The 12,056-nt window shown below is 43.2% G+C and overlaps 1 protein-coding gene across 1 annotated transcript; it reads left to right on the forward strand.

The window, feature by feature from the left end:
* The first annotated feature begins 465 nt into the window (after positions 1-465).
* On the forward strand, positions 466-2,145 carry ASPRV1 (aspartic peptidase retroviral like 1). Its single transcript, XM_020985319.2, has one exon. The coding sequence runs from the start codon at positions 751-753 to the stop codon at positions 1,501-1,503; it is 753 nt and encodes a 250-aa protein (XP_020840978.1). The 5' UTR covers positions 466-750; the 3' UTR covers positions 1,504-2,145.
* The last annotated feature ends 9,911 nt before the right edge of the window (positions 2,146-12,056 follow it).

Genomic DNA, 12,056 nt, shown 5'->3' on the forward strand with positions numbered 1-12,056 from the left:
GCCATCTGCTTTTTTCTAGTGGCTGGGGTGGGGGGAGTGGGGAGTGTCTTTCTTTCACATCCCCTGACTATTTGAGAGTTGGAAGGGACTGAAGACCATCTCTTCCAAACCATGCATGCAGGGATCTCCACTATAACATGCTCAACAATATACACCTGATGTACACTTGACTTTCAAGACTTCCTCCATTTCCCAATCTGTTATTCTTGGGTATGTGCTGGGGAGGGTGACTGAGTGAGATGGGGGGGAGGGTCCCTGGTAACCCTGGGTGCTCTTTCTTCCAACCCAATGGCACAGATGCTGTTGGGTCTCTGGGATAGATGTAGCAAAGGTGGGGCACTTACCCTGCTAGTCTGTCAGGATGCTCCACACGGGGTGGGGCAATGAGGGGGTGGAGCCTCACACAACAAAGAAAAACTGGGTAGCCTCAGGTGGTACGTTAGGAATCAAAAAGGCACAGCCTGCTGCAGAAGGAAAGCTTTGTTCCAGAAACCTCAGCCAGCACAGAGCAGCTGAAGAGGAGAAGCAGTCGGTCACTAGCTGCTCAATGTTCTGAGAAGCCCAAGAGGACACCAGGGTCACCTTCTGTTTACCAGAGATCCAGAAGCTCCAACTCTTCAGGCTGCTGAAGGGTTGTCCCTGTTATTCCCGAGACTTGCCGTGGACACCACCGTGATTGCTCCTGTCCTGCTCTGCGGGTTAATCTGCCTTGTGTGGGTTGTGCACGGAAGACCAGTGGAGAGTGGTATCATGGCTGGAAGAAGAACCGGAGGTAGGGAGGGGAAGACTCATGCCTTCATCCCTGAGTCCTTTGATGGACACAATCTAAATGTGGACCGATGGCTACACCAATTTAATGTCATTAGTGACCTCAACAACTGGGATGATTCTACTCAGATGAAGTTCCTGATTGAGTCTCTCAAAGGAGAAGCCCTGGATGTGTACACAGGACTTAGCCCAGAGGCCAAAGGTGACTGCCAGGCTGTGAAAGATGCCCTGGCTGAAGCCTTCCGTTCTGACATTGAGCACAGGCAACCTCACGGCCCCAAGGTGATTGTATTTGCCAACAGTATGGGCAAGGGATATTACCTCAAAGGGAAAATTGAGGGTATTCCTGTGAGGTTCCTAGTGGACTCTGGAGCTCAGGTGTCAGTGGTTCATCCAGACTTGTGGGAGCAGGCCACTGATGGAGACTTGGACACCCTCCGACCCTTTGAAAATGTGGTCAAAGTGGCCAACGGGGGTGAGATGAAGATCTTGGGCATCTGGGACACTACAGTGACCCTGGGGAAGCTTGAGATGGAGGCTGAATTCTTGGTGGCCAATGCAAGCACAGAAGAAGCCATCATTGGGACCGATGTACTCCAAGATCACGGTGCCATCTTGGACTTCAAGCACCGCACCTGTACCCTGAGAGGAAAGAAGTTCCGCCTTCTGCCTGTTGGAGGTTCCCTGGAAGATGAGTTTGATCTGGAGCTCATAGAAGAGATCTCTGAAAATTGAAGAGGTTCTCTTTATTAACACCAAAAAATATGATCTGGGGGACTGCCAGAGAGGTGAGGGGGAGGAGGGTAGAACACAGCCCCAGTAGGAGTTGTAATTGACCAACCTTCTGGAACCAATCCTCTTCTTCCTTCTTGCAGGGCTCAAATCTGTTCCTATAGTTGTGGGGTGGGAGGGAAGGAACAAAGGTTTCGATGAATAATGCATTGGTGAGGGAGAGTAGGCCTGCATTCCTTACAGAAGTAGTCCCTAAGTGGATGGCTTCCTTCTCTTGTCATCTTGTTCTCTGTTGCAAAAACTTAACAACTAGAAAGCTGCATCTAACAGGGGGCTAGAAATCCACTCTTTGTGGAAGGGACTGTAGTCCCCAATCCCCAACTGCTAGAGATAGTTATACTAAGCCTTCAGGGGTCACTACTGAAAGTCTATGCTAAACTATGCACTGACTGGGAATATTTCAGAAGTCTCCCAGTGGTGTGGTTCTCTAGGGGGTCCCCAAAGCTATGTCTAGATTATCTTCTTTCCTACTCCTCCTATGTGTTCTGCATGGCCTATTTCTTATTGTCACCTACTTGAAAGCTTTGGAACCTTGCGCCAATGATTAGGCTGATTCTAAAACCAATAAATACTAATTTGACCCAATTACAGAGTGCTGTGTTGATATGACGGGAATAGAGCATCAATGAAGGGTAGAGGGGGAAGAGGAAGCTGGCTGTTCAAGGAATGTTGTTGTTATTGTTGTTGTTGAGAACTTGCCTCTTAGCTAGATCATATAAGAGAAGCATGTAGTAGTTTAACTTGGAAGAGATTCATCACCTCATTTTATGGAGGAGGAAACAGAGTCCCAGAAAGGGAAGACTCCACATAGAGCAGGTAGCAGAACAGAAATTTGAACACAGTTCTTCTGATCCTGCATCCAATGTTCTTGCCACCATGGCTCTGCCTGTGAGTCTGAATGGGGAGAGGAGGCAAGACATCTTTAAACAGGAAATTAGATCAGTCAAGACAGGACAGGATCACATAGCAATGAGAGAGGTAAAAAAATGAAAATATGTTGGTGGGGAGGGAGGGTCAAAGAATGGAGCATAGTGGGCATTGAATAGCGGGGGGGGTAGTGTCATGGAGGCAGAGGTATTTGAATGGGCGATAAAGTGGGAAGAATTTGGTGGATTCTGTCTTAGCTAAACTTTGTATTCCCAAGACACAACACATTCATAAAAGTTTGCCATACTTAGCTGAATTGAAAAGAGGATGGATGGAGAGCAGTATAGGACTGAGTAATGGCAGGAATTCTTTCTCCTTGCCTCTCACATACTGTTTTTTCAAAGGAGGGAGGGGTGTTCATAGCCTTGCACCTAGAGGTTCAACAGCACCACACACTTGGGGAGGAAAAGAGTCAGCTCCCCTCCCCCCCCATTTCCTTACGTGCTTTATGGTTTACAAAATATCCTCTTCATGCCAAGCCTATAAAGAAGGCGCTGCAGGTGTGATGATTCCCATTTTTCAGATGAGAGAGCTGAGGCCCAGAAAAGGATAGCCAGTTGGCCTATAGATAGGTTATATGCTGGATTCAAACCCTATGGCTAAATAGGCTCTGGGCCCTGTGTGATTTCCATTTCATTTTCAAGATTAGAGCTACCAAAGAAAACACTGAGCAATCAGCACATTTGTCCAAGGTATCACCTTTGCCTTCAAAAGCTCCTTGGGCAGCATATTGGGGAAGATGTGCAGGCCCTCATGGGTGGCTGGGGAATCTGGAGAAGGGGTAGAAAAGTAGCTTTGACTTTCTTAAGTCAGTGGCAAAGGTCTGAGGCCTATACCCTTAAATGTCAGAGGAGGAAGCAGGCACGGTTTGCATCTGAGGCTTGGGAGTGCCTATAAAAACAGAGCAGCTCACACATGTGTGGTGAGGCTTTTGGCCAGGTCCTTTAAGAGGATGAAGATGAAAGGTGGGAAACGCCATTTTTACCTCATCCAGGAGTGGAATGAGCATCACAGCTGGGCATCACTGGAGAGACCACACAGGAGCCAAGCCTGAAAAATACTAATAACTCAGTTCCTGTCACTTATTAATGTTTAAGCAATTATATTAAGTTTAATAAGCATTCATTAAGTGCCTACTGTGTGTAATCAATCAATCAACAATTATTTATTTGTTGTTGGCAACTAGGAGCCAGTCACTGTGCCAGTAACTAGTGATACAAGTACAAAGAATAAATGATCCCTGTTCTCAATGAGATCTCATCCTAATGAAGAGACAAGTACATAGAAATATATACATGTACATATATGATATAGCTTAAATATAAAGTTAATAAATAGGCACTGTTTTAGACATTGGAGGTACAAAGTCAAAAAAGAAAAACAGTCCTAGCTCTCAAGGAGGCTACATTCCACTGGGGACAGGGGTGGAATGGGGCTCAAGCAGAGATAGAGTATTTACTCAATTAGTGAATACAAAGAGGGTGAAGGGATAAAGGGAGGGATCCAGACATAGAGATCTAGGAATATTTGAGGGAAAGAGTCCTAAGGGGGTAGAGGGTGCTGAACGAGACAAGAGAAGGCTTCACCAAGAAGATGGCTTCTGAGCACAACCTTGAAAGGAGATGAGGATTCTGAAAAGTGGAGGTGAGAATGGGGTGCATGAGCCCAACAATAAGGCAGAGTTTTAAAGAAGAAGTAAGCTTGGTGACTTCCTGCGAAGGACCCGCTGCTAAATAAAAGATTTTACAATTTTCCAAATCAGCTTTGAAATGACAACCTAAAAACCATAAACAACCCAGACCAAGACTTCTTATTCCTGCTCCCCCACTCCTCTTCCACTTAAAAGGGAAAAAGGTATAATAGACTGAATATCAGATTTCGGGTTGAAAGACCTAGGTTCGAATCCTTGCTCTGCCACTTCCTACTGGTTTTAACATGGCTGCTGTTTCATCTCGTGGGATTTACTTATCTCCTTTGTAAAATAAAGGCATTGGACTAGACACTCAATAAGGTCTCTTCCAGCTCTAAATCTTATGTAACTGAAAAAATGAATAAGTTTCTTCTTACTTTGAATAATGTTTGGGGTTTCTGAGAATGCAGTAGCTATTAGCTCAATTTTATTAGCACCCTGTATAGGAGATTAACAGGAATTCTCTCTTTCTCGCCCCACTCTGATGAAGAAGGAAAAGAACCATAGATTCACAAGGAGTAAACACTGATGTTCACATTCTACAGAGGAGAAAGGTTGAGGCCCAGAGAAATTAGACTATAGCTGGTAAATGACAGAGTCACACTTGAATTTAGGTGTTTGGAATTCCAAATTCCAAATCTTTCCCATTACATGAGAGGAACGGATGGGTCCAGCTTCTGATTCCCAAGGTAAAGGCCACCGGCGTTTTGCTGCTAATGTCTAGCCCAGGGTTGATGAAGGTCCTAATGTGGGGCTCAGAAGCAGCCACAAACGCTGATCTGAGGCAGCATTAATTATAGGACAGCACCTAAGCCTTCCCTGCCTCTTTGTTTCCCTACATGTAGCAGAGCTGAACGCACCTGTATAAATACAAATAGGGTAAAGTCACTATCTGCATCAGCCTGTTGATTCCCTTATCATAAATGAGAGAGACAGAGAGACAGAGAGAGGCAGAGACAGAGAGACAGAGAGACAGAGAGAGGCAGAGAAAGAGACACACAGAAAGAAACAGAGACAGACAGACAGAGAAGAAGAGAGCACATTCTGGCACAGGAAATATATCTTTGAACTCCCAGACTTAAAAGTAGCTCCCATTTATTTTGTGTTTTATAATCTCTAGTTTCATTCAAGTCTCAGTTTATGTCCTACCTCCAAATGGAAGCTTTCCTGCAGCCCTCTAACTAACTCTCCTCTCTCCCCAAATTATCTTGTACAATCTTTTCTATTTGCATCTTGTACCCCCAATAGAATGTAAACTTCCTGAGGGCAGCTGCTGGGTTGTTTTTTTTTTTTTTGGTCTTTGGATTTGTCTTGGATGTGGCCTTTTGACTGAGTGCAAGTTTTACAGATCCTTTTTATTAAGGGGATGTATTCTGTGAAGTTTGGGTTCAGTCAAAGGGCTGCACTTGAGGACCTAGAGGGCCATATGTGGCCTCTAGGTTGCAGGTTCCCCACCTTGCCTTTGTACAATGCTTTGCACACTGTAGGCACGTAATCAATACGTTGGATTGGATTAGATTACATTAAGTTTGCTATTCTCACAAGTAACACTGTGAGGTTGGTTGTGTGAGTATTATTGTGCCCATTTTACAGATGAGGAACCTGAGGTTCAGAGAGATAAAGTTTGGTATAATGGAAATACCACTGCACTTGGAATCCTGACTTTGTCTCTTACTAGCTCAGATATCTTAGGCAAGTCACTTCAACTTACCTTTCAGGGTCTCAGTTGGGTTGGGTTGGACTCCAAAACTAAGTTCTCTTCCAACTCCAGTATTTTGTGCCCCCTCCTCCCCGACCAGGTTCCAATGACTATTAAGAATCAGAGGTTGGTCTTGATTGCTTTTCCCACTATGTCCCACTGGCTAGTTTTCAGCACTGGGCCAAGATCTTGCTTCTCTTTCTTCTCATAGACCAGAGATTATTATTGTGACTAATTAGAATAGTAGTTCTGCAAGTGTGGAAAAATGACCTGAAGAATTTTTCAAGGTCCAACATTCCTCATGGCGCATTTCAATCAGTCCACTACCACTCAAAGGAATGGAATGCCTGCTTTCATGCATGTATATCCCACGTTGTTTAAGAGTTTGTGGACCATTCAGTTACTTGGAACCCTGAAGGGTTTTATCCTCCACAGTGGAAGGAGTGTCTCATTCAGCCTGGGTCCTGGGAGAAGTGGGTCAGTGACTAATCTCAGGCAATCAGTATTAGGAGTGGTAATGGCCTCACACCCACACACCCAACCCTAGTGTGGGTCTTGGGCAAAACTGCACACCTGTCCTTCCCCAGAACACCTTCAGGGCACTGCCCCCAAAGTGTTCTCATCATGCCTTCTGGTTGCCCCAAGGCCCTTCTGAGCTACCCCACCCTAGCCTACCCTACTGGGATGTTCCTATCCATGACAATCTAACAAGTACCTAGTATATGCCAGGCACTGTGGTAAGAGGATACAAAAACCAAAAGAAAAAACAGTCTCTGATTTCAAGGAGATTACATTCAGTACATTCTCTGTATTTCTCTGTACTTGGCTCCATACTCTGCCTTTCATCCCTAACCCCCACTCCATTCTCCTAGGGAATTTTTCCTGCTCTTAGTCTTTGGAAATGATCCGACAGCCTCATTCATCCTGAGGTACTAGTGGCTAATAATGGGTTAATGGTTAGTTCTCTGGGAGTGTTTGTATTTTAACAGTGTCAATAATAATAAGAGGTGGGGCAGTGGATGGAGCACTGGCCCTGAAGTCTGGAGGATCTGAGTTCAAATCCCGACCTCGGAACTTACTAGCTTTGTGAACCTGGGGGAGTCACTTAATCCTGATTGCCTCCAAAAATAAAATAACAATAGGAACTCATGTCTCTATAACACTTCAACATTGTCAAAGCACTTTCTCCACAATAACATGGAAAGGAATATATATATGTGTGTGTGTGTGTGTGTGTGTGTGTGTGTGTGTGTGTGTGTGTGTGTGTGTGTGTATATGTGTGTGTGTGTGTGTGTGTGTGTGTGTGTGTGTGTATATATGTATATATAATTGTTATTATCATCTTCATTTTATAGAAAAAGAAATGGCTTAAGCCAAAGGTATCAGCTCCTAAGGGCAAAATTTCAGGTATAATCACAGGTTGATACAGGAGCTGTTGGAGTGAGAAGTCTGGAGAGAGGAATATTTCTAGTGCCCTTCAAATCATACCACAGAGGCAGAGACAGTGACTTACTCTGTCTCTGGGTAAGGCTGCATCTGCCTTAATCCAAACCTCTTTGTCGAGTTCTCCAGGAAAACCAGGAATGGTGATAATCATGAAAAACCAGACCACATCGGTTACTTAGTGTTTGATCTTGGCTAAGTAATTTCTCTCTAGGCTTCAGTTTCCTTATTGGCAAAATGAAAGGATTAGACTAGATGATCTCCAAGATCCTTTCCAGCTCTAAATCTCTGATGCTAAATGTCCCCTCTGTGCCACCCCCAATACAGCCATCACCCTGGTACAGGCTCTCATCATCTCATGTCTAGACTATTGACAATAGCTTTCTGGTTGGTCTCCCTGACAGATATTTCTCTTCACTTTGATTCATTCTCTACTCAGCTACCAAATTGCTCTTCCTAAAATACAGGTCTGACCAAGTTACCTCCCCACTCAATAAACTTCAGTTGCTCCTTGTTACGTCCAGGAACAAATATAAAATGCTCGGTTTGGCCTTCAAAGTCCTCCACAATCTGGGCCCTTCTTATCCTTCTAATTTTCTCCCACTTTATTCCAATTGACACTCCTGATGATCCAGCAACATCTGCATTTATCTCTCTTCTCGGATGCTTTCTTCTACTCGGTCTTCTCACTGGCTGTCCTCCATGTCTTAAATGCTCTTCCCCATCACCTCCACCTTCTGGCTTCCTTGGATTCTTTCAAGATTAAACTCAAATCTCATCTTCGGTCGATGTTTCCCAATACCCTCCCACCCTCATTTCTAGTGTCTTCCCTCTGAGATTCCATTCTCTCTATTCTGTGTAACTGTACGTGTCTCGTATGTGCAGAGTTGTTTATATGTTTTCTCCCCCATTACAAGGTCGGCTGATCAAGGGCAGAGGTTTTTGCCACACCCACAAACATTATGTGCCTTTGGCCACATAATGAGAATAGAGGACACATTGGAAAAGACCTTGATGTTGGGAAAGATTGAAAGGAAAAGGAGAAGGGGATGGCAGAAGATGAGATGGATAGACAGTGCCATGAAAACAATGAACATGAGCATGGACAAACTTCAGGGGATGGTGGAGTATAGAAGGGCCTGGCATGCTGTGGTCCAGGGGGTCACAAAGAGTAAGAACTGACTGAATGACTGAACAACAACAAATATGCTAAGCACTGTGTTAAATGCTTGGGATGCAAAATAAGGCAAAAACACTGTTCTCAAAGAGCTCACAACGTAACGGGAGAAACAACATACAAATAACTGTACAAACATGATCTATGAGATAAATTGGAAACAATCTCAAAACAAAGATACTAGCATTAAGGTAGGCTGGTCTTGATCTTCTTGCAGGAGGTCAGATTTTAGCTGAGACTTGAAGGAAGCTAGAAGGGAGAAATGAGGAGGAAAAAGATTCCAGACAAGTGGGACAACCAGTGAAAACACCTGGAATTGGGACATAAAATGTCTCATGTGAGGAATAGTAAGGAGTCCAGTGTCACTGGATAACATAATATGTGGAGGAGAGAAAAGCATAAAAACACTGGAAAGGTAGGAAGGGTTATGGTTATGAAGGGCTTTAAGAACCAAATGAAGGATTTTGTCTTTGATCCTGAAGGTAATAGGGAGCTACTGGAGTATACTGAATAGAGAAGTGACAGATCTGCACTTTAGGAAGATCAAGCTGAGTGGGGGATTGATTGGAGTAGGGAGAGACTTGAGGCAGGGGTGCTAACCAGTAGACAATTGCAGTACTATAGGCATGAAGTGATGTGAGCCTGTGCCAGGGTGGTGGCAGTATTAGGAAAAGAGTAGAGATGTGCAAAGTTAAAAAATGACAGGACTAGGGGGTGAGATGAGAAAGAGAGAGAGGAGATGAGAATCATCCCAATGGTGAGAGTCTGGGTGACTAGGAATATAGTGGTATCTTCAATAGTTTTAGGGAATTTAGGAAGAGGGGAAGGTATATTGGGAAAGATACTGAGGTCAGTTTTGGATATGTTGAATTTAAGATATCTATGGGATATTGAGTTTGAGATGTCCAATAGGCAGTTGAAGATGTGAGAATGGAGGTCAAGAGAAAGGTTAGGGCTGGATAAATGTATCTGAAACTCATCTTCATAGAGATGATATTCGAATCCCATGGGTTATCAACAAGCAAAATAGTAACGAAAGAGAGGAAAAGAGGGCTCAGAACATACCCTTGGGGGCACCTAAGGTTAATGGCCTGACTTAGATGAAGATCTAGCAAAGGCGACTGAGAAGAAGCAATCAGAGAAGAGGAGAATCAAGAGAGAGCAGTGACAGCAAAGCCTAGAGAGAAGAGAGCATCAAGGAGAAGAGGGAGGTGGACAGTGTCAAAGGCTACAGAGAGCTCATAAAGGATGAGGATTGAGAAACAGATATTGGATTTGGCAATTAAGAGATCATTGAGCAGTTTCAGTTGAATGATGAAGTAAGAAGCCAGACTGCAGGGCGTTAAGAAGAGTGAGAGGAAAGGAAGTAGAAGCACTGGTTGTGGATGGTTTTCTCCAGCAGTTTAGCCATGAAAGGGCAGAGAGATTTATGATGATAGCTAAGGAGTGTGGACTGATCAAGTACCTTTCCTTGTGTCTCTAGTGCTTAGCACAGTCAGTACCTATTAAGTGCTTAATAAAATGCTTGTTTACTAACTGCCTGACTAACCATTCTGGAGGAAATTCAAGGCAGGGACAGACTATTTCACCATAGCCATAGTTTAAATAACAGCTCATCAATCTAGTGAAAAGAAGAGAACCCTGGGTTCCAGAATTTCCAGTGACTTCAACTATTTCATTCTTCATTCAAGGGAAATGTGGCTAACCATTTTATAGTTCCATATTTTCCTATACTGGTTGATAAAATCTCAGCTGTTAGATTATCTGATTGTTAGATGGAAGGGACCTTAAAACAAAAAATGTTAGAACTAGAACCAGAACTTAGTACATTAGAATAGAGTCTATCCTTTTATTAAGGGGATTTATTCTTTGAAGTTTTGGATTCAGTCACATGTGGCCTCAAGGCTGCAGTTCCCCACCCCTGTGATAGACCTTAGAAAATAGAATCTTAGAGATCATCTAATCCAACTAGGTGAGGAATCTGAGGCCCAGAGAGGCAAAATGACTAAAAAAATAAATTAGTGGCAGAACTGAGACTAGAACCTGGATTTTCTGATTCCCAATCCAATGTTCTTTCCATTATGCCACCCCACTTGCTATGTATACTTTGCTTAGAAGTCTACAGGATGCTCGACAAAGTCTCTGAAGTTTTCTGAACAAGAAAGAGAAATATGGGCTAAATGACAGTAGAGTTAGGGAGATTCAAACCTGTTTTAGTGACTAGCAATAATTCATAGATTGAACTTAACTCACAGAACGTCCTTAGTGTCATTTACCATATTTTGTTCCATGTTGATATCAATGGTGCAGAGAAGGCTTAAATCACATGTTGATCAAATCTGTTATTGAAAAGAAGGAGACAGCTGCAGGGATGTGCTGGAGCCAGCTTAAGTTGGCTCAAGAAAGGCAACTGTTAAATTTTCAACGTGAGCATTTGTACCTCAGAAATCACCAAACTCTACAAATCAGGACTTTATTTACTTACTTATTTATTTATTCACTTATTTATTTATTTATTGCTTATTTTCTAAGCTTTAGAAAGTGATGGAGAAAATGTTATTGATGCAGATTAAACTCATAAGTGTACAGCATATGCATTTTTCCTAGAGAGCTGGTTGTTAAACATTTACCAGCATACCCTTGGTGTAAGTGAACAGACAGAATGACATGATTGGGATCCAGGAAGATCCAAACAGGCTACAACAATGGATCAAATCTACTAGGAAGAAATTCAATAGAGATAAGCAGAAAATCCTATATTTGGGTTCAAAAAATACTTATAGCATAAGATGTTGCTAGACAACAATCATGTAAAAGAGAAAAAGACATGGGGTTTTCATTGGACCACAAGCTCAATTACAGTCAAGAATGTGGCAGCCTGAAAAGTCATGCGATCTTAGACTGCATCAATAGAACTATAGAGGTAAAGGACAATCAGCCAGCATATGGTCAGAAGTTTTCTGAATTACTGTTCTATCAACATTCTCCCTGGACCTTAGGGTCTGGTTAGGTCTATTATTCAACTCAAAGCAAAAAACATGTATTAAGTGCCTACTATGTGCAAGGCACTATGCTTGGCACTGGAGATACAAAGGAGAGAGAGGGAGAGAGAAAGAGAGAGAGAGAGGAATACTTTTATTATGTAGAACACATACAGAGATAAGTAAATACAAGGAAATGCAGAAATAACTGAGGGAATCAGGGAAGGCTCCATGGCGGAGCTGAGCTCTGACAGAAAATGATTCTGAAGGGTGAAGATGAAGAAGGGGAGCACATTCCCTTCCTGTAAATAGAATTCCCCTAGCTTTATACATCTCCCTGACTTATCCTCCAAGCTCTTACTTTTGTCATCCCTGTTATTTGTAATTGCTACCTTTGGTTTGGATTCCTTACATGACCTTGCATCTTCTTCCTCTCTGTCTTTGTACAAACGGTCTGGCATGTCAGGAATGCTCTCCTTCCTCACTTCTGCCTCACAGAATTCCTATGTTCCTTCGAAGCATAGTTCAGGTGCTACCTTCAACAGGCCTCTCCTGATCTCCCCCACTTAGTAACATTCT

The sequence above is a fragment of the Phascolarctos cinereus genome, unplaced genomic scaffold, assembly GCF_003287225.1.
Source record: "Phascolarctos cinereus isolate Bilbo 61053 unplaced genomic scaffold, phaCin_HiC Scaffold_2;HRSCAF=192, whole genome shotgun sequence".
NCBI classification, from domain to species: Eukaryota; Metazoa; Chordata; class Mammalia; order Diprotodontia; family Phascolarctidae; genus Phascolarctos; species Phascolarctos cinereus.